Source organism: Cylas formicarius, unplaced genomic scaffold, assembly GCF_029955315.1.
Source record: "Cylas formicarius isolate icCylForm1 unplaced genomic scaffold, icCylForm1.1 PGA_scaffold_4__25_contigs__length_36172078, whole genome shotgun sequence".
NCBI lineage: Eukaryota > Metazoa > Arthropoda > Insecta > Coleoptera > Brentidae > Cylas > Cylas formicarius.
In genome coordinates, this window is record NW_026844334.1 from 19,881,687 (window position 1) to 19,904,364 (window position 22,678).

General features: G+C 33.1%; 4 protein-coding genes across 4 annotated transcripts; 2 read left to right on the forward strand and 2 right to left on the reverse strand.

Moving 5' to 3' along the window:
• The first annotated feature begins 10,735 nt into the window (after positions 1 to 10,735).
• On the forward strand, positions 10,736 to 16,083 carry LOC132700493 (uncharacterized). Its single transcript, XM_060667851.1, has 7 exons — positions 10,736 to 10,854; positions 11,007 to 11,380; positions 11,450 to 11,598; positions 11,666 to 12,463; positions 14,345 to 14,540; positions 14,603 to 14,812; positions 14,861 to 16,083. The coding sequence occupies exons 2-7, from the start codon at positions 11,008 to 11,010 to the stop codon at positions 15,136 to 15,138; spliced, it is 2,004 nt and encodes a 667-aa protein (XP_060523834.1). The 5' UTR covers positions 10,736 to 10,854; position 11,007; the 3' UTR covers positions 15,139 to 16,083.
• A 1,564-nt stretch (positions 16,084 to 17,647) lies between these two features.
• Positions 17,648 to 19,990, reverse strand: LOC132700495 (ubiquitin-ribosomal protein eS31 fusion protein). Its single transcript, XM_060667853.1, has 3 exons — positions 19,909 to 19,990; positions 18,033 to 18,365; positions 17,648 to 17,852 (listed from the first exon to the last, which is right to left on the reverse strand). Exons 2-3 carry the CDS (start codon positions 18,351 to 18,353, stop codon positions 17,703 to 17,705), a joined length of 471 nt encoding a protein of 156 aa, XP_060523836.1. The 5' UTR covers positions 18,354 to 18,365; positions 19,909 to 19,990; the 3' UTR covers positions 17,648 to 17,702.
• Positions 18,665 to 19,980, reverse strand: LOC132700494 (ribosome biogenesis protein NSA2 homolog). The gene is made up of 2 exons (XM_060667852.1): positions 19,909 to 19,980; positions 18,665 to 19,502 (listed from the first exon to the last, which is right to left on the reverse strand). The coding sequence occupies exon 2, from the start codon at positions 19,490 to 19,492 to the stop codon at positions 18,713 to 18,715; it is 780 nt and encodes a 259-aa protein (XP_060523835.1). The 5' UTR covers positions 19,493 to 19,502; positions 19,909 to 19,980; the 3' UTR covers positions 18,665 to 18,712.
• Positions 19,991 to 20,422: 432 nt separating the features above from the next.
• LOC132700932 (succinate dehydrogenase cytochrome b560 subunit, mitochondrial-like) lies at positions 20,423 to 22,663 on the forward strand. Its single transcript, XM_060668530.1, is given in 4 exon segments — positions 20,423 to 20,591; positions 20,650 to 20,870; positions 20,929 to 21,249; positions 22,596 to 22,663. Coding segments are annotated over 4 exon segments (627 nt in total). The 5' UTR covers positions 20,423 to 20,574.
• Positions 22,664 to 22,678: the final 15 nt, after the last annotated feature.

Genomic DNA, 22,678 nt, shown 5'->3' on the forward strand with positions numbered 1-22,678 from the left:
TGGCACGAATGAAGCTAGGGCTTAATAAACAAATGACTGCAGAAATCTATCAAGATATTTCATACTATACTTTTTCAACGACCATTAGATTTTGGGTGCCTCTTTGCAAAACAGCCCTAATAGTTTTGTCCGAATTGACAAAAAAGTGAATAAAATATAACGAGAATATTCTATCGCTCCCAAATCCGTGACTAAAATCGGAAGTTGCTCGTGACCGTGGGTAAGGTGACATTTTCCGCACAAATAGATTTTAATACGATGAACGGTATATATATTTTCTTCTATGAAAACCAGATGGGTAGTCGCGGCTGACTAGTTGAACAACCAATTTAGTGCGACCGAGGAATACAAATTTTCCCAGTGCTTCCTCACTGATGCGTTGTTTGTTAACGATTTGAAATTTAGCAGGTAAATATTTTTTTTCCTATCTGTCAAGATAACGTTATTTCAGATAGGTAAGCTGTTTGCTGTCTCGCAAAAATCGATCCTTAATGGTTAGTAAATTCAAAATAGTCGTAGATATATGTCTTTTTTATTTGACTAATACATTGTGACAAACTGATTTTAATTGTGCATATTAGAAATTTGCCTTTAAACAGGGAAGTAAGAAACTAAAATTTGTTTTAAGATTATGCATTCCTAAATCTGGTGGTACACCGGGAAAATTTGCCGCAAAGAAAACAAATTCTTAAGTCCTTTGCTATTTAAAATTCTGTTTGTCAAATGCACTTTCAAACAAAAAGAACAACATTTCAGACGTTACAAAAGCACAGGGGACGTAAACACACAATTAGTTAATTTATGTCGGTTGCCGTGACGCTTTACTTTCCATTGACGTCGACTATTCCAGCGCGCTTGGTTGCAACAATTCTCTCGCCAACGTCTCCGAAGAGCTTTTCCAACCTCTGCCCCAGGACGTGCCTTGTCAAAGCCCCGGAGATTTTCTAGGCTTGTTTTCCGTCCACGTCGGCATTCTATTGTTGTGTAACGTTTGTCGTCCTGGATTTTCGCTTTCCCGCGTGACAGGTGAGCCGAAGGCCTGGGGGATACGTACAGTCCGATGGACGTCGCCGTAGATTACAGGGACAGACAGAGTCATGGCCGAAGTAAAAGCGGCAAATTTTCTGGAAAAAATCGAGCTTCTAGTATGTAATTTTAAATAAATACTGTAACAATTTTATGACTTGGAGGGTACTGGAAAAAAGTCAGCACAACCCATAAAACAAAGATTTGCACTAGTGATAAAAAAGTTTTATAAACCATGTCAATTGTATAACTGTTTTTACTTCATATTTTACTAATGCGTTGTAAAAACTTTTTTTTGTTTATTTAAGACAGTACTAACTCGAATTTATTCAACGGTTTTAGTTTTCGATGGTCCATTGGTTCGAATTCATCATTGAAATGCCTTAATAAGGTTCATTTTTCAGTACTCCGTTTTTAAAAATTTAAACCAAACATGTTGCTCACTGGCAAGAGGGCCAAGAGTTTTTGACGCAATTAATAGGTTGCACGAACGGACACTCAAGTCCTAACTAACAAAAACAAACCGATGATCGTTCCCATAGAATGGATAATATTAGAAGGCTGCTTATTCCGTGTTTCAAGTGGAATGAGCTGTTTTTTTCCGTGATGTTACTTCGTTACTGATAATAACTTTGGGTTGACTTTCTTGTTTCCCCTTATAAATTATGTTTAATAAATATAATTTTTTAATTCTCAGGCTTGTTTTCTGTCAGACTTTGTGTTTTTGTTGTCAGATTTATTACAAAATTATAAAATTAGCGTGGAGTATTTAAATTCTCCCTAAAACATTTTTTTTAATGTAATTAGTGTTTTTCGACTTTTATTAAACAAAGGTAATCCCCAATACATTAAGTTTAAAAACATAAAAAGAAAAAAATCTTTCCAATTCAATTTGGAAATGGAAAATTAATTCGAAGATTAGAGAGAAAAATCCTAAGAAAACTAAAGTCTGCAATTTTTTTACTGCCATTCAACCCAGTCGAGACAGCCAACTGGAATATCGAAATTAAAGTGATACGATGTGATGAGCATGAGGTCATCAGAAACTCAACAACGAAAGTGTGAGACAAACCACCAGGAGCTGGAACGCTAGGGAGCATATGTTATTGATAATTGCTACGGAATAGCTAACCATCCATATATGTAAAGAGTTTTCATTTCGAATAGTACTTTAACCAACTATTATTAAATTGTTTCAAACAAAGATTTGTTTTTTTTTTATGGTTATTCTGGGGTTCTTCACTTATTTACCTAAAATTAACAGCCCGCGAGAATGGTATTCGCCGCCCATTATTCCTATTTATAAAGTAATGTTTTTCCAAACGGAATCGTTTCGATGAATGTGCGGTGGGTCCGAGATTCATGCGTGAAGATTTATCTCCTACAGGCAAAGAAATTAATTGTAACATTTTTTTTTAATTTGGTGACTCCCGAGTTCGTGTCCTAACCAAAAGGCAATTTGAGGATTTAATTTAACTGACTGATATAAACGACGCAATATTTTCACTCCCACGTGAAAAACTTTATTAAGCGGGTGAAACTAACTGACATTTTGCTAAATTGTGGGTTCTTCTTTCTAAAAGCTTGTAAGCTTGTTCGCATCAAATAGAGTCGTAGTCGTTGGGCTAAAATAATTTTTAAAATACGTGATTTTCATCATATTATTATATAACAACTAACCAAAACTAACCACACCGTCTAGAATTGATAACGATTGATATTGCTTCCCCGTCTCTTTCCTGTCAATTGTTTCCAGCAGCGAATTTTATTTTTATATTCATGTTTTCCATCGCGATTCTCGCTTTAACAAACCGCCGGTTAAATCCGCTAAATTAAGTGGCTCGTTTTCAATTGTCACAGGATGTTGCAGTATGTTTCTTTCGCGCCGTCCTAATTAAACTACCCGTATAAATTCAAACTTCAGGGTTAATTAAACATTTAACTCGGACTGAAAGAGGCGTGTCAGACATCCGGAACGCACCCGGTATTAGCCGCAACCCCTTTTTCCTTGTCTTAAACCAACAAGTGTCCTTTGAAGTGGAATAATTCGCTTGTTGGTGTATGTTAATCGTAAAGGATTATGTTCACGCCTTGTGCAAATAAAACGAAAACCAGTGATTTGCTTGATAAAATACGAATTATACTTAGTATAGGTAGTGTGTAATCGAGAAATAAGTACTCAGTAAATGTAAATAATTTTTGATTAATATTTTGGGAAGTATTTAACAATGACATTTTCCAACAAATTTATTGAATGGAATTCTTAAAAATTCATTAATAAGCCTCCACAACATTTTGTAACTTATCACATGCTGTGATTCAAACGATCGATATTTGCCTGTGGTAATCTTTCTTCATGACATCTTGTACATCAAGTTTAAGATGTGGCCTTATACCTAGCATATCCCTATGTTCAATTGGCGATAGCCCGGTGAATTTGCGGGTCACTGACGAAGGCTTATATTAGCTTGCCGGAGGAGGTTTCAGCGAATGTAAACTGACATTTTTTTAATATTCTATGTTTGACATTTTCGAGCTAAAACATTTGATCTTGCAGTTGATGATGGTAGGACAACTGCATAGATCGTAACACGGTACTAAGAAAGGATTGGGCGTTTATATTTCGGTCCAGAAAAACTAAAAGTAACCTGCTTTAAACTATTACGGCACCCCCAGCTATAGCGCCCCTAGTAAGCGTAGTTCTTCGCGTCTTCAGGAGACTGTTCAACGAACAATTTGACAATTTACACATACACTCTAATTCCGTCTCATTCTGTCACTGCTTATGCTAAAACTGAATCTACTATATGTTAAAAGCGGGTCTTCGCAAATCAATGATTTTAAGTCCGGGTGCCCCTACGCTGTGTATGAGGACGATGAGCAGACCACTGCCAGCAAGAACATCCTAGCCCCCCATAACTCTATCCTACCTTTCTCAAATTAATTAAATTAACGATACATTCTTAAAAAATACTAATACAATTTTAAATAGTGTGTTTTAAAACACAATTTTTCCTGTCTTTCTTTCCTATTTTAAATTTAAGATTAAATTAGATCGGCTGTCAGACAGTTTAGGAGTTTGTTTCTTCCACCAGATTCTTTCTTCAACTCGTTGTTCTCTTAGTCAGCTGAATGACAGTGACTTATACAAGCACTTTTTGTTCTGAACTGAAACTGGCATGCAGTTTTAAAATATTATAAACTCAACCAGGTAATACAGAGTGTATTATAAATGATTACAACATTTTCGATTGTCATTCATTGTAAGGATTAAGGTGCCGCCCGACCATAATTTAACATTGGGTTGAGGAATTCATTATTTCCCTTGCAGGATTTAATTTAAAAATAAACCGAACCGGAGAGTTTTTGCACTTCCGTACATTAAAGTCTTTAGCAAATAAAAACCACCTCAAAGTTGTATAACTCTCTAATCCTACCCGATTATAACCGCAATAAAGTAAAAAGTTTGAAGCGGGCGTGTCCAACAAAAACTTTTAACACGGGCGATTTCTGTTTTAAATCCTTTTGCGGCCACGCTATTCCAGTGTCGTGTTTTAGAAAAGCCCCGACATTTTTTCTCTTTTCATTATATCCTGTTAATTTTTAATTAACTGCGGGTTTCTGCGATAATATAGGATATTGTTGGGGCCCGAAACCCGAAGCGGATCTTAACTTTTCCGCATGAGTAGCTTTAGAAAAAGCCCCCTGGACATATTTAGCAATTTTTATTAGGATTTCTAAAGGAGCGTGTTTAATTTAGTTTCGTATTCATATCTGGTAGAAATATTTTTTTATAATTTGTATATTAAGGTCTATAAGCGTATAATAATACCGATTAAATTCAAGCGGCATACAGTTGTTTATGACATTGGAGCTCAAGAATTTACCATAGTATATTATACACCAAGTGCGGTAAACGGCATTTGACTCACGAGTTTATTTGACACAAGCGGAGCAAGTTTGTAATAAACGAGTGAGTTAAAAACTTTAACGAACGTGTTGCATACTATACTTTTTCTAGGACCGTGAGTTTTTGGGTACATTTTCGCAAAACAACACGAATACATTCACTGACATTACCGTCACAATTGACAAACGTCAAAATTCAAAGCGTGGGAAATATCTCCGAAAATATCCGATCGCTCCCAAATCCGTGCAGTAAAATCTCGGAAATGTCCGAAATGGCTCGAATTCGTGGGAAACGAAATTGACGTGAAATTGGCGCTAGATCGGTGTATTTTACAGACGGGAGTAGAAAAACATATTTAAAGAACCTTACTTCTTGAATTGACACTTTGAGCGCGCAGTGGGTATAGAAAATAGAATACTTTGTACCTCCTACACTGTTCCAAAATACACAAGTGTGCACTGATCCAAAATCACTGCCGTTCTTGCAAAACACGGCGGTTTGTTTTTTGATCTGTGAAAAGATTGTTTATGTCCAATTTTTATAAATTATCCGCAAACTACACACTTGTTCACCAGCGATTTATTATCATTAGGCCCTTATAAAGATTAAATAAGTTTCAAAAAATCAAAAACACTAAAAACCGTCGAAAAACTAACAAAAACATTCTTTATTCAGTTTTAGTAAACCTCCGTTGTTTTGGTATTGTGACGAGCGAGCGGAATGGGCTGAGCACAGCCCTGACCCAGGCTAGTTTGTGTTCCACTCTCGTAGTAACGGAACGAGATCACAGAAGCGGGGAAAAATCTTCCATTCCTATCGACAGCAGGTACTAGGTTCCATAAAAGCCGCGTGCCGCGCTCGCTGGTCATTCGAAAAAGAGAAGATGAAGCGCGCAAATATAAATAAGTAGGTAGATAGATAGATAAATATTTCTTTATTTCAAAAATTGTTACCCATGGAAACAATAAATGAAATGCCGTCAAAGACCCGCAGTAGGTCAGCTACAACGAGAGGTACTTATTGCTAGAACAATCGTAATACTATATTATATTCTTAATGTTACATAAGGATTATTTACATGTTTAGCTAGTTGTCTAAGCTATATGGCTCAAGTTCAATTAAGAGTTTTTAATATACCTTTTAAACAAACTCCTATTATTAATTCGTCTAGGATTCAGAGGTAGTTTATTAAAGAAGTTTTAGACATATATACTCAGTATTTAGTGGTTGGAATAAATGTTTATTTCTGTAAAGGAACATAGCGCATTAAAATATGTATCGAGCGCAGAGTGCCAAAAGTCCCTTTTGTTTTAACACATTTCGGCACGTTTCTAACTAAAATCAGACATTCTTGTGTTAGTTTTAAAGCAGCTTTGTTATTTAAGATTCATCAAATCAAATGAGATAGTTAGATGTTGAGGACGTTTCCTGTTCCATTTTGCGCATCTTTCCAGGAGCACACAATATCCCCAATTATCCGGTCAATGTCCCATTTAAGTCGCATGTCCTGGGTCATGTGGAGGATATTCTTAGGATATACGTTAGCATATACGCGAGTACCAAATACTGTGATAGAATTTTTGTAGTCGTACCAATTGGACTACTGGACATTACCTTTCCAGTATTTCTCATAGGCTCTTGGAAATAACCTAATAATTAAGTAAGGTCCACTGGTTTATCTATATAAGATCCTATATCCTCACAGTCGGATATACTAACGACGTCTCAACTAGTATAACTGGATATTCTTAGTATCTCCTAACGAACATCCTACGTTCCAATTAGTAACATCGTATATCCTTCAGACGTCCCTTAGCTGAAACAGTATATCCCTAGGATATATGCTATGCCCCGTTAGATATCCCGATGATGTTTTACGGACGTCCTTGTGCTATTTGGGTTTACCCGAATGCGTTTTCACAAACCAAGTTGCGAAATATCCATTTCAGATTCAGGCAAGTCGAATCTGGTAACGCCACTGATGACGGAATTCCCGTTTGGCATCGAATTTTTAGCGCTTGTTTCGGTAATATCTGCGAAAGTTACGTGAGCTCAGACACCTTCGCGAAAGCCTTCCACCGCTTTCATAAATATCAATCGGGCAGGTCGCGTTAATGCGTCCCGCATTGCGATCACGTTCGAAAAGTTGCTCTGTTTCGATTTGGGGGCGCCAGCAAATCCCCACAATCTTGAAGATCTCTCGGCAATCCAATATGCGAACGTCGATGCCCAACGTTGATCCCTCCAAAGCCAATATCGACCTTCGTCTTGCACCCCCGCTCGGGTTACTCCGTATTTATTCAAGCAGCTGCGGTGAAGGTGCAAATAAACGGTGGTAAAGTTTTTGTCCGGTCGTTCCGTAAACAAATTACCGTTTAGATAAAAACTTCTCCATCGCAAATCCCTTTATCGGGACCAATGAATAATACGGAAAAGCGGTTGAAAGAATTTTACCGCGTTGCCACCGCCTCTCTATTAAATATTTCTGTTACTGCATGAATCATAATAGTATTTGCACTGATACTCTTACTACTTACTAGGTTAAAAAATAAGAACGACAACAAGATTTTGTTTCCTAACGTCTGCATTGACAAAAGGCGGGAGGAGAATTCTCACCTAATTTTCAGACGAAAATATGTTGTAAATTGTATAAAATATTCATCAAGTTTTAGAAACGCAATTTTTTTCTCGAGTATGATTTGGCAACAGCGAAATGACTGAAGAAGTTTAAGTTTTCAGGTACATTTACTGAGTGACTTATATTTATCGAGGAGACAGTAACTTTCAGTAACTCTAATAGTGTTTTCCCAAAGTCTATAACGCAAGTTGTATCTGTTTTCCCTTAATTGTTCTTTTTCACTGTCTATATCTTGCCCATCACTGTCAATCATATCACATCACAATCAGATACTATGTGAAAACTGGAAAATATAATTTTATTATATAATTAGTATCGGTATTAATACTTAAATTATCGATTAATTTTGCACAGTTATTTTTTACCTGCCTTTGAAAATGCAGTTTCTATAAAACTAAGCTTTTTTAACTCATTTTTGTTAACTTAAAAAATATTTGTTTTTTCTCTTAAATTATGATTGGAATCAACTAAGTTATTTTTATTTTCTAATATTATATTTTCACAATTTAAAACTAAATTGTCTTAAATTGTATTTCCTTTAGAATTTTCAAATTTATTATTTTCGTAATTTAAGCTCTCTAAATTATATATTTTTTTCTCTTCTAATAATACATCATTGTGTTTATTTGAGTCAATATTTATTTCTTTAATTTTAACTCGCTATTTTTTACCTCATCTCTGTTATACATTTCTCTATTATGTATTTCTTCTGGAATATCTATAATAACATCATTTAAATTTGCACTAATCTTATTTTCTAAGCTAAATATACTTTGATCCCAACTATAATATTTGTTGACACTTTTGTAATAGTGAGCAATTGTAAACTTTCTTTTTTTTTAATCGATTTTCTTTTATTTGTTTGACTACGCAAGAATGTGCCCTCGCGTAGTCAGGTTTTAGTTTTTCGAATGATTTTCATTTTCTTGGGGGATGTCAAATTGCTCTTGATTGACATTTACGTACTGTTAGTTCCTACTTTAATTATTTCCTTGATTATTTTGAAAATGGGATGTGCTTTTGTCGCGTTCGTTATTTCGATTAAATGATGATGCCTTTCTATGACCCTGTGAAAAACGATCCCTTTGTCGGTTTTTATTTCGCACGTGACTTTGTGTATGATTAAAATAATTTCGGGGTGTATAATTCGGGTTAGAATGAATGAATCGACAATTATTTGTACCGTGGTTGTTTCTGCCACAAAGCTGACAGTTTAGTTGATCTAAACGATTTAATTGTCCGCAATAACAGCATATGATGTACGCGAAATTAAATTTATGATTGCTTTTTCTAATAATCTTTCAATGTCATCTTCATCAAGAGTAGCAAGTACGTAGCATGATATTAAAAAGCCCTTTTACAAAAAAGTATGTCAATAAATTGCCCCCCAAAATTTTCTTAATTTCATCTTTACGTTTTCTCCCTGATACTGTTTACTATTTAAAAATTCAAAATTACAATCTATACTCGCTTTTGTTAAAGAAAAATATTTATTTGATGCTACTTTTAATTAATTGAAATTAAGAAAAAACAACTGTAGTTTTTTCATAAGCTGCACCTTTTATTTTGTAATAATTTTGGTTCAAGGTCCTGCACATGTATCAATTAAATTAATATCCCCTTCGCAAGTGCTTACCCAAACATTTCCTAACTCCATTAAAATCGGGAATTATATTTAAAATCGACACTAAATCGAACGATAAGCCTGATGGCCATTTTTTTTTAATAATTTTCTAAACGAAATAAAGCAATTGTGAATTTTCGATATTAGAACATATCGCATTATTAATTATAACTGAAAGTGTTTTTTGAAAAATAACCTAAAGTAATTTAAATTTATGGCACATTATGACTATATGACAGTTTTTTAACAAAAGCATTAAGTTTGCGCAAGCCAAAAATTGTGACTGTTGATAATTTGCATAAAATACTAGATTCCAACTATTTATGTGTATAGCGTGCCAAAAAATATTTGATATCAAAATAGCAAGACAAGAACAAGAATTTCTTTGTAAACTCATAGAACTATATCGATCCATTTCCGTGCTTTGTAGAAAGTAAAAATTCGGAAATATAGTGCGTAACGCAACGCACGAGATTTTGATTGAAAAATTAAACTGGTGCATGTGCCACCCAAGAAAATGTGAAAAAAATTGGCAAATAATATATAACATATGTCGCGAGAATTATTTCATCATCTTCATCATCGAAATTAATTCCCAGTTTGAATGTACGAAACAACTTTGAAAACTACACAAACTTTCAAATGGCTAAAGCACTTGTAAACTTTGAAAACCGATTTAATTTGTTTGGAAAAATTGAAATGCATAAGCGTATAAATCCGGCATTAGAGTGGGGAGTAAAATTTTTTTTTAGAAAAGTACCTTAATTTTCGAACTGAAGGTTGTTGAAAAAAACTAGATTATTAAAGTAAAAATGATAAAGATGCAATGGACGAAATAATTTCTTTGTTCGTAACGTCAACAAAGTGTCACTTTTGGAGATGTCAGAACTGTGGTGAGCTATACTGGATGTTTCCGATATTTTAATTACTGAACGGAGATTCAAACACTCCGCATTCTCCTACAACAAAATACATCACGTAAAAAGCGCCATTTTGGGCATTTGAATTTGGACACAAACGGTTCAAATAGTACTCGAGACAAAACTTTTAATGTGAATAAAAGCTAACTTCACCTAAATCTTATTTTACTGCTCATGATACATGATTTGGATATCACATTGATTTTGTTCAAGCTCAAAGTGATTACAATTACTTGGCACCTTGGATGGGAAAAGTGAGAAAACGAATAAACCCCGCGCGATCAGCTCCATATAATCAATTTGTTCTGATCAAAATAATTATTGTCATGTACTCGTGCGGTTTGGCAAAGAAATTTCGAAAAACTAATGTTCACAGAGATTGTACAGTATGCAACACGTTGGCAAATTTTCTTCAGACTAGTTGTTTAAACATTCCCATTCCGAAATAATAAATTTAATTTCTCATTCAATTAACTTCAATTAAATCTTAATAATAAAACCATCAAAAGTCATTATAATCAATCAAAAATTGCCAAGGATACAGAAAAAGAAAGAACGCCAACAAAATTGTTGGGGGAATTTTGTTAGAGATGTTGACTATATCGAGATTTTCTGGTAACTTATGCAAGCGTCTTGTTTGGCGTCGCTTATGAGTTTACTAGTGTGAAAGGAATATTTTTTTAATTTACTTTCATAGTCGTATTTTTAAGTTTTCCACTTGGTTAAATTTTATCAGGTAAATGGTTCATTAATATTGAATGCATCTGATTATACTGTGTTAGGAAGGGTATAATTTCATTTAAAATGTGTTTGCCGCCAGTCGCATTTTAATATAACCTCCCGCAATTGTGTTTACTTTTTATTATTACCTGGATATATTTATTCTAGGATGGTGGGTCCTGCTAAAAAAGCTGGAAGGGTGCCCTCAGAACAAAATGTAAAAGAAATCTCAAAGAAAAATCCTGTGAAGTCCAAAAGTCCTGGCAGGCCAAAAAGCCCTAGTAGATCAAAAAGTCCTAGAAAATCTAAAAGCAAGGAAAGAGTTAAAAATGTTGATGTAGCCAAGAGCCAGAAACGAACTCCTGTAAGTCCTAATAGAAGTAAAAGTAATTTGACAAAAAATAAAGAAGAACCTACAACACAAAGTCCAAAACGAAACAGACAAACTGGAACATCTGGTCGATTAACACCAACCAGAAGGAGTCCCATTAGAAGGTCTCCTACGAGAGCTGCAAAAGTTATGGAATCAACGGAATCTAGAGGTAACATAATTTGTAATTAAATCATTTAAAAGTAAGGAAGTGTCAATTTTATGTCTATATTTGTTTTAGATGCTAAAGTCCCTTTTATTCGAAAGAAACCAATAGTTGTGGAATCTGATACAGATTCTGATATTGCCATAGATGACAATATTGAGATAAAAGAGAAACCAAGAGCAACCGTAAAGGGAAGAACCAGAATAGAATTGCATAGCCAAAATGTAACTTTAATTTTTTATCTTTGATGTATTTTTAATCAAACAATGGACTAATTGGATTATTTTGTAGATATTAAATGACTTTATAAGAGACCCATCTGTGGAATCTACAAGTTCAAGTGTTATCAAAAGACAAACAAAATCTCAAAACAGGGAAGTTGAAAGAGTTGTTCATTTGACTCAGTTTGAAACAGTAACTAGAAAACTTGCTGAATTTTCTGATGAAGATGACTTGCTTGCCGAATCTCAAAGACAATCAAAAAGTCCAGATAAAAGAATAAGATATAATTTTGGTGGCACTCTTGGAGTATTGACATTAATGCTAGCAACGCCATTATGTGTTGGTTTGATATTTGCATCTTGTGATGAAGTAACATGTTCATTTTTGAAGTACTCTCAGAAAGGATCCATGTTTTTAAAACTATCAACATATTTGGAGGCTATTTCATTTCTCAGCTACACCGGTTATTTCATTTTTTTGGCCTTACTTTCTGCATTGCCATTTGGAGGGAAAAAAGTTGCAGGCTTACCTGACAAGCAGGGAAAAGTAATATACAATATGAATGGATTATTTGCAGCTTTTATAGTTGTGCTGAATGTAATAATTTTGGAGCTCAAAAATATCAAAGTGACTGAATTTATTGCAAACCATTTGTTCCAACTTTTTGTATCTGCATTTGTTGTTGGACTTTTAGTGACATTTTACGGGTATCTGAAAAGTTTTTATGTACCTGTGAGTTCCCTAAACCCTCGTATAATAGGGAAAAGCAAAGTCTATAATTTTTTCCTTGGCCGAGAGATGCATCCCAGAGTTTTTGGGTCTATCGACTTAAAAGTATTTTTCACCAGATTGACTTTTATCGGAATGGTTAGTATTTAGTTTGTTTAGTAAAATTATTAATTTTATAAGATAATTTTCTTGAAGAATCTTGCAAAATCCAAGTTACTGTGGGAAAAGTCTGACTGACTTCTGGAATGATGACCTTACTAATTTAAAGACTTAAGGGAGGGAGGGAATTGAATTCATTTAAGAAGTAAACGGAGCTTTTGTATTACATTTATATCTATTATCTTTTTATTTAACCCTGTATCTCTATAAAGAAATCCCAGTGTCATTTTCAATTTAATTTGTTCATATCCTACAAATGTAAACATCGTTTTACACAACAGCGTATAATAAACAAATGGAGGATATAAAGTTCACTTCCCTCTTAAAAATCTATCAACCTAACATGTTTATTTAATTCATATCCTACATTTATTTATAGTAAATTATAAGAGGATTTGATAAATATAGTTTCAGTTCTTTATAAATGATAATCTCACGAATTGAATTATGATTTTTTTTTAAATAAATACCAATATACTAAATTAAATTCTCCTCTTTGAAATAAATGCCCAATTTTATTCGCTTTAATTGTTGCTTCCTTTCTTACAGAATCGATAACATAAGGTTTTATAGAATCATTTTCTTTCTCATCCTTCTCTTCTGGATTTTCTAATTGGGCACTATCTAATGCCTCCATTAACTCTTGCAATTCTTGATTTGAAAGTAGAAATCGTCGTTTACCTGTTCAACTATCAGAGAAACATACACGCAGCTTATTTAGTTTCTAGATTTCCCTTCCTTTATAATGGGCCAAAAATATTTTTTTGTAAAATCAAAAATAAATAGGAAATTTTAAAAAATTTTATAGAAGTGACAAAACAATAGATGCAATAAAATTCAGGGTGTTTCAAAACAAATCCGAAAAACTTGTTTAAAATAAAGCATAGTTTGTTATATAAACGTTGTATCAAAACTACTAAGAATATATGGCGGAAAAATATTGTTTTAATATTTTCTTTCTAAAAAACGAAAATAGAACAATAAAATATTAGGCAAGCATTTTTGTTATAACAGACTTTCTGCATAGTTTTTTTTAATGAGCGAAGGCGATCGAATTAGATTCTTCTTAAGTAAATTTAGACAGACTTATGCAATGCCATGAAAAAAAATTGGGATAGAAGTTTATTAGAAACTTTTTACCTCCTGCACGTAAAACTTAGTCTTCAAAAACAAAAAAAATAGAAAATTTATTTAGTTTGGGTCAAACTGTTGTATTTTCAACCAAGATTTTTCCATTTTCTTCTAACCAATTACAATTAAAAAATAATTTATTAATAAACATTTCTGAAATGAATTAATTGATCTATTCGTGCATAAGACGACAAGCTTCCAAAGAGTTTCTTTTTGCACTCTCGTACGTAAAATGGATGCCTGCCATTTTTGCATAAGTGTAATTCCCATTATTGAATATTACTCATTATTGAACAATTAAATGATTACATAATAAATTTTTGATTAAATTAGTTGTATTTTGTATGCAAAGTAACAGCAGTGTCAAATAAAGGACTAATAAGAAACGCTCTAAGAAGTAGATTTTTTTTGTCTACAAAAATTGCAGGAGACAAAAGTTTCTCAGTAAAACATAAAAGAAAAAATTATGCAAGAATGATAGGGGTAGTCTAATTCAATCCCTTTCACTTCGTCAACGTTTGTATACCAAACTATCCTTTATTTCAAGCAGCAAATCACCCTCTTAAATTTTTGGGATTTGTTTTTAAACACCCTGTATAGTTAGTAAAATTTGTAAATTATTTTGTTATCGTCAAGGTTCGCCCTTGGCACAGGCTGGCCCATTTTAACACCTTTTAAATTTAATGAACGGGTGAACAAGAGTAATAATATTTTTTTCTTTTATTTCAGTTTCTAATTGACTTTGCGTTCTTTTACAAAAGCATAGAATGGACCCAGTCATTTGACAATGAGAGTTTTGATTTTGGCATTAAATCAATAAAAATTAAGCCAACCGCACTTTTCTACTTTTTAATTCACTCAATTTTTATACTTGATGGTTTGATTTTTGAGCCTACCTGGACGTCGTCGGAAGCGCAACAAGAAGGTTTATTTCCTACAAATCCATCTGTATCGAAGTCTGTACCTACACTGTAAAAAATGTTTTAGGCTTTGGGTATACATTTGGTGTGGGATATTCTATTTATCCTTTTATGATGGGATTGGTAATTAAATACATTGTCGAATACAATATTGAATTGGCGACTTGGAAGTTGTTGCTGACCGGATTGGTATTCTCTGTGGGTTATATCTTATATCGTGGAAGTAACAATCAAAGAGATGCCTTTGTGAGAAATCCTTACAGTCCCTCGTTTTCTCGTAAGTATAGTTGTTAGATGGTTGCGATGACTAAATTTCAATTTTTAGATTTGGAGTCGATTCCAACATCTCAAGGTAAAAAGCTTCTGTGCTCAGGCTTCTGGGGTCTTGTAAGATATCCAAACCATTTGGGTAACATCTTAGTTAACGCATCGTTTATACCGTTTGTTTTATGCGTTCCGCCTGTTGTTTTCCTTTATACTGTTATACTCCTGCTGATATATTGTTCTAAAAGGGATGACGATTACGCGAGAAACAAATACGGTTGTGCTTGGGACAGATATTGTAACCGAGTTAACTATCTGCTTGTACCAAAAATTTATTAGCATTAAAATTTTAGAATGGCAGTTTTCCCTTTTGGTTTCTGGCATTTGTCAAATTTCTAAAAATAAATTTCGAGCCGGCCGAGTAAAGAATAAATGTAATTTTAATCCGCGTTCAGATTAGTGGCTCAATGTTATTTAACTGCAAAACTATTTTGGACACAATTTGTTCAGAAAATTGGAAGGGCATGATGAAAGTACAAGTGTTAAGTTATTTTTCTCAAAAGATTCAATGTAAATATGGGGGGACTGTTTAGAGTGTGGAAAACATATGTAACTATAGATATTTTATTATAAACAATCCCTCCTTTCACCAAATAGATGCTCTCTTTTTATAGAAAAGTTTAGTATACATATAATTTTTTTTTGCTATTTTATAAAATATATATAAATATAATTTTACTTATTTCATTGATAGTTTATTAATATAATGACAGGACATAAGTAATTAAGGACCTTATAGAATAAGAGTTAGATTACCCGTCATATTGGGAAAATGTTTTTCCTGCATGGCATATCACCCATTCTTTTGTTGAGATCTCACTAGGTATTGCTTTACATTAGTTCATTTGAAGAGTAGGAACAAAAAAAGCGAGATTCCAGTGTTTAGAAGACAGAGAAATTAGAACATTAATAGTCAGTTAGCTTTAATTTGCAAATTATTGTGGTATTGGTTGAGTTATTTTGTGGAAATTTCATGAGCAAACCTTGGGAATAGATTTACTTTATATCTAAAGTTATTTTATAGAAATAAAGAATTCAATTGAGGCTATTAAGGTTGACAAACTGTGTAAAAAGTAAATATGGTGAGGCATAAATGGCCCTATTATGTTTAGAGACTAAGCCAACATATTAAAATTTAATTGTATTTAATGTAATACTTTTTACAAAACTTCTGAATTCCTCCTGCGTGGGTTTTTGATGAGTCGAAATTGCTGACGTTTCGCCAATCATCCTGTTGGCTTCTTCAGAGCTTGGCTGAAACTGAAGAAGCCCACAGGATGATTGGCGAAACGTCAGCAATTTCGACTCATCAAAAACCGACGCAGGAGGAATCCAGAAGTTTTGTAAAAAGTATTACAGTAACCTGTGGAAGTTTCTTTTAAAAAATTGTATTTAATGTAGTTTTTTGTTTGTTTTGTATTTACATCCTTGATAGAAATTCATCAATCTAACGTTGTGATAAGAGTATTCGTAAATCTTGTGAATTATTTGAGCTAAAGAACAACAAACTGGTGTAAGTCCGATTTTTTTTAAGTTTGCAATGAAAATGTGTGGCCTTTAGCGGTACCCCATTTTGTTACGCAGAAAATTATAACCTAACCTATGAATAGGTTGAAATGTAGTTTTTTGCAAAATGGTACAATTTTGTACATTCATTTGCTATTAGACAAGCGAATTACATAAAATGCTGGTAACCCAAAAACTTGAGAACTTTTAAACTGTGTGATATTAGCGATTCTAAATTTTAATTTCAGCTAACTATATATAGTTCTTTTGAACTTTAATTAATGCATTCTGACATTTTTTACATTGTTTTGTCCATACTGGGATTATTTTTCTTTTTTGTTTTATGACCATCAGAAGCAACAATTTTTATAAACGCCATTTTAGTCTCGAGTTTCATTTGGCACAGCGGAGCGAGAGCTTAATAAACGATTGACTTAAGTTTATCAACGTATTGCATTCTATAATTTTTCTATTAGTTTTTGGCTACATTTTTGTAAAACAGCATGAACAAATTCGATTAGTAACGCCAAAAAAAAAAGAAGGCTAAAATCTACTGAAAACATCCGATCACTCCCTACAATACCAGAAACGATTAAAGTGACACTTTCACTTCGCTTATCAGTAAACAATTAGGTATTTTACTTACTTGGGTTACCCCATATAAAACTGTAGTGTATATTTTAGTTTTCAATTAATTAGGAATTGCATGTAAATAGAAGTTAGGTGGTTTTAAAATACTTTATATGAATTTTGATAAGATATAATAAAAACCAAATTTATCAGAAAATTTGGTGAGCTACTCATGAGCTCCCATTTTGTATTGAAGCCTTGAAGTGGGTCAATTTAAATTAAGTTATACTTCTAAGAAAATTTTCTTTGAAATTCATTTATTGGACCATTGAATTGCTACTATAGGTCTATAGGACTTTTACAATCAATGCGGAAAAACTTACAACAAAGGTCTAGGCACAGAATTACCTGGCTTTAATTGGTTTTGTGGTACACTTTGTTATTAAATTTGTAGGAAACTTTTGGTTTGATTATAATTTTTACTTATAGTGGTCTCTTTATGCTGTGCAATAAAGAGTATATTTTTAAATTAACATTGTAATTATATAAATGCATTTTGTATCCTTTCCTATGTTTTTTTTACCCCTTTCAAGATTTTTCTACATAGAATGCTTAATGATTGTTTCCTATGCCAGAATATTGTTTTACTTTGACACTAATGACTTTTACTTTACTTGGAGTTTTAATTCTGGTTCTTTAAAAAGGACAATAATAACTATTAATCATTTAAGTTTTATTCCATAAATTTTGAATTGCTTAAACAATACTTATTTATCTTCTGGTTTTGAGAAAACCAGTGTATAACCACATTTTCCGCAGTAATGGCGATCTTCCATTGCAGCCATGAAAACACCAGCGCCACATTGCTCACTTGGACATTCTCTTCTTAATCTGTGAATTTTGCCATTTTCATCAACCTAAACACAAAAAGATTAACTTGCACTCCCAATTTAATTTTGTATGAATTTTAATAGAAGCGAAACAAAACTACCTCAGATATAGTTTTACATCATGACTCTTCAAGAGTAGCAAATACACAACAAACATCATTTGGTAAAAATTCTTTGATGTGGAACAGAAAATGTGTATATGCATACCTTATAGAATTTCAATACAGCCAACTTGACTTTCTTCTTCTTATGCTTGATCTTTTTTGGGGTTGAGTAATTCTTCTTCTTACGTTTCTTGGCACCACCCCTCAATCTTAGCACTAAATGCAAAGTAGACTCCTTTTGGATGTTATAATCAGACAAAGTACGGCCATCTTCAAGTTGTTTCCCGGCGAAAATCAATCTTTGCTGATCTGGCGGGATGCCTTCTTTATCCTGAATCTTGGCTTTAACATTTTCGATGGTGTCTGATGGTTCGACCTCAAGCGTGATGGTCTTGCCAGTAAGAGTTTTAACGAAGATTTGCATTTTATGCTTTAGCTAAAATATGGTATTATATCATATCAAAAATGATAAGGTCATATGTATATTTCCCATTCGATGCCTCAGAGCAGTTCATAAATCACAGTTATTCAACAGTAGCAAATACATTAAACAAACATCATTGGCATTTACTAATGGGTATACTTAATCCATTAGATAATCACCACAAAAGAAACAGTAAATTTACAAATTAACAAGTAATTTTAACATTACAAGTTTAATGAATTAAAACATTAAATATAAGGAAATAAGCAACTCCAAACATTTTTTAATTGGTGCTTAACAAAAACAATGCAAATGATATAAATCACTTTATTTTATATTTATTTTACAATAAAAAGTAGTTACACTAATAAAACAGCATTAATACATCCATCATTTTCAGGATTATTGGTCACCTGAGCATATTTTCCCCAGACCACTTTGCCTGCTTGAGTTACTAAACCCAGTTCAGAAATATTAACTTCTATTACAGTGCCTTTAGTAATAACACCCAAACTTGTGAACATTGGAGAACTGGGATTTTTCTTAACACCAATAATGGGCAAATGAAATGTTGCCTTAAGTTCAGGATGTGTAACATGAGCTTTTTTAAATCTTAAAGCCATGGGTCTTATAAAACGCTCAAACTTTGGTGGTTTTCTGGTGAAACCATCTCCAACAAATGTTACTTTTGTGACCATTCTTTTCCAGGCTTTCCTTTTTGACTTTCCTGACTTAATCACTTTAAATACTTCTGAATCAGCTTGAGCTCTAACCTTTGGAATTGGAACATCCCATTTCCCTGCTTTTTCCTTTCTTTTTTGTTTAATCATGTTGGATAACACTTTAGCCCTTTGTTGCACATCACGATCCAGCAGATATACGGGTATGGCGCCTTGAGATGCATTTTCACTTGATTTTTTCACTTCTTTTTCTTCATGTGCCTTGATGGTTTTTTTCATTTGTATTTTTTCATTTCGGCGTTGTTTGTTAAACAACTTGGCCTTAATACCGCGGAGACTACGGGCTTCTTGAGATCGCTTGTGTGGTAATCGAGCCTCACGCTTTCTCTTCCGTTCTTCATAATCAAGTCTCCGACCATAAAGTTTTCGGTGACGTTCAATATATTCGTTCTGCGGCATATTTCCTCAACTAGAAGAAATTAAACACATTTTGGGTGTTATAAACCATATTCAAATATAACCAACGCTCTTTGAATATGACTATAACAATAAAAAAAATATACTTACCTTTTCAAATATTAGAAGTAAAAACATAACCTACCTGAGACAAAGTCATATTCAGAGAGGTTGTAATTACTCTATCACAAAAAAGGCCAACCATTGCGAAAAAAATGCATAAATTTTGTTTCACCGTACCCCAAACGTTCAGAAATGAGTAGCGCCATGTGGTCTAATACCGATAACCAAAATATCATGGCAAAAATATGAAGAGTGGACGTTTTTTAGAATTAATTTTTACTAGAACTTTACTTAAAGAAAATTAGTACTATAAAGCACTTAAATATATAAATAACATTAAAAACAAAGTTACTTACTTGTTACTCCACCATGACACTTTACAAAAAGAACGACATTCAATTTGACTGCCGGAAGTGAAATACCACTCCATTTCCTTTTATGAACCAATGCTACCAACATGACAATTGATGTGCTTTGGACGGACGCCTAAATAAAGTTAAGCCGAATTTAAAGATTACTGAATCAAAATTTAAGGCTACTTTAAAAAAGCAATTCCCAAACCACTATTATTTTTTCTTTTGTTAAAAACAACCTGCAAAAGTTGATTTACATAGAGCATAGTTCACAGGATTATTAATTCTTTAAACTCCGTTTAGAATAGAAATTTTTGGTTTAATTAATCAGCTAATACCAATTAAACAAAAAAATTCTGCTTATTAAAATTAATATTTGAAGTAACAAGAATTTAGGCTGGTCTCTAAAACTACGCTTGATTAAAAATTATTTTAGAGCAGACAGACTTTATGACAAAACTATTTGCGCGTTCTTTGCATTGCTTGAGCTAAGGGTATTGCTCATTGGAAATGGACGAATAACGCTGCCAATTTTTCCCAATTGGTTTATTAAAAAGAAGAAAAGGAAGATTTTAATTTTCACAAAAATTATTGAATTTATCAAACTGTTCTAGGTTTATTTTTTGAAGAAACAAATTAACAAGCCGAAAATAACTTTCAAGTTTGAAAATGTCGCAGTTGTTTAAGTACACCAACCTCTCTGCGTGTAGAATTTACTCATTACTAATTATATAACCATTTTAGATTGACTACCAAAGGTTTCCATCCCCAAATATTGAAGAATGGAGGAAACCAATTTGTAAGATGTTTAAGGCATGTAACAATTCAGAGTTCCGAATATATTCCTCCTAAGGAAGAGAGTCATGATGAAAGAAATCTGAGATTGAAAAGACCACAATCACCCCATTTAACAATCTATCGCCCTCAATTGACTTCTATGCTCTCCATCACACATAGAGCTACAGGTATGGTTAAGTATAAAAAAGTATACAATTTAGGGTTCTTAATAAAACCATGTTCTAGGCATGGCTTTAGCTACCTACACCATTGCCTTTGGATTAGCTGCTGTTTCTCTGGAATGCCCTATTGAACATTACATAGAGCAACTTCACTGTGCAAAAATTGGAGCTGGCTCCATTTTCACACTGAAATTTTTGCTTGCATTTCCTATAACATACCACTTCTGGAATGGGATTCGCCATTTGTTATGGGACACTGGAAAATTCTTGTCCATAAAGGAGGTGTATGCAACAGGTTATGCAATGCTCGCAATTGCCACTGCATCTGCAATTGTTCTATCTGCTTGTTAAGCAATATTATTCTTTGTTCTAAATTATATGTTAAGTAAATTATTACTGAATTGTTATTTTTGCGATGAACATAAATTTAACAGTAAAAAGTTAAATAATTACAGAACTTTTTATATCAGTATCCTACTGCCTACTGTGTGCCACGATCCTACATCTCACAAATAGGCATTGCTTTTGACATTTTATAAGTTTTTCTAGGGAAAAAATAAAGAACAAAATATTTTCCAAGTTAAACAGACTTAACTGACCTATCTTTAAAGGATTGAAATTTTTATATATATTTATACATGACGAATTTTTTTCACTTATTGCTAGGGATATTGCGATACTAGTAAATACGAGTAGGTACTCGATACTTTCGATTCGATACCAAGTATTTAAAGCATCGAATCATTCTTGCGATACTTACTCGGTATCGAAACAAACGTACTTGGTATCAAATCGAATCAGCCTTCACCATTAATCATCAGACAAACAAATCTCTATCTGATCTATGCTGACGCGTTGTCTCGCGTCAGCCAAGCCGAACTCGTCCGACTTCACTCGACCGAGCCCGAGAAAGACGTCCGCCCTTCAGTTATGTTATCATGGAGTTTTTTGTTTAAAGTACGTGCTTAACGTGACGCAAACCTTTATAACAAAAGTTTTCTTTTCCTTCTTAATTTTGTTTTAATTATTGTCCTTCAACGTTCATTAAAATAAATACATAAATAATTAAGTGCTAAAAGTATCGATACTTTAGGAGTATTTATTTGAGTAGTATCGAAAAAAGATTTGAGTACTGTCGAAATGAGTAGGTATCGATACTTTAATGGTATGGGAACATCCCTACTTATTGCAGTTTGTTGGTTTTGGATTGCTTTGGCGCGAGCACAGTGTGGACCAAATACACAGCAGACTGGTCCAAAAAAAAATCGTCCATTTTGTTTTTCAGAGAATATTGTCCATAATCATTTGTATTTTCAATTTTTTAGTCCTGATTTCATTATTGCGTCAAAAAAGCCAAGGTAAAAATATTTATCTGAATATAATTTTGTGAAAAATTTCATGGGACGAGCTGTTTTCAATAAATCAAGCTTTGAACATTAACAACTTTTTTTGATTGAACTGTTTCATTTTGAGTTTTTTAAATTAACAAACAACTCAATATACGAAAAAAAAACTAATAATTTTTAAACTAACAGATACAAAATAGAACATTTTTTTTAAAAGTTATTCGCAATTTTTTTTTTTCATTTTCCGATCAGTCTAAATCAACGAAAATCAAATCAATATAATTACTAAACTAATATTGAACAACAATTATGTTGTTTTACTAATGAAAATTATTTAATTACAATAGCGTATTCGTTAATATAGACGAATTCCTATCTGTTTTAGAACTTTTCTCCCTTACCCCTCTATTCGTTTCACTTTTGAACTTATTAAGTGCTACGGCGACACTCTAACCGCATATAATAAGT

Bases quoted from the DNA above. Each gene is read 5' to 3' on its own strand.
- LOC132700495 (XM_060667853.1), bottom strand. From the start codon at position 18,353: ATGCAAATCTTCGTTAAAACTCTTACTGGCAAGACCATCACGCTTGAG. The intron at 17,853-18,032 runs GTATGCATATAC...TTTTGTGTTTAG, and splicing joins CTGTATTGAAATTCTATAAG to GTTGATGAAAATGGCAAAAT.
- LOC132700494 (XM_060667852.1), bottom strand. From the start codon at position 19,492: ATGCCGCAGAACGAATATATTGAACGTCACCGAAAACTTTATGGTCGG.
- LOC132700493 (XM_060667851.1), top strand. From the start codon at position 11,008: ATGGTGGGTCCTGCTAAAAAAGCTGGAAGGGTGCCCTCAGAACAAAAT. The intron at 11,599-11,665 runs GTAACTTTAATT...ATTATTTTGTAG, and splicing joins TAGAATTGCATAGCCAAAAT to ATATTAAATGACTTTATAAG. The intron at 14,813-14,860 runs GTAAGTATAGTT...TTCAATTTTTAG, and splicing joins TTACAGTCCCTCGTTTTCTC to ATTTGGAGTCGATTCCAACA.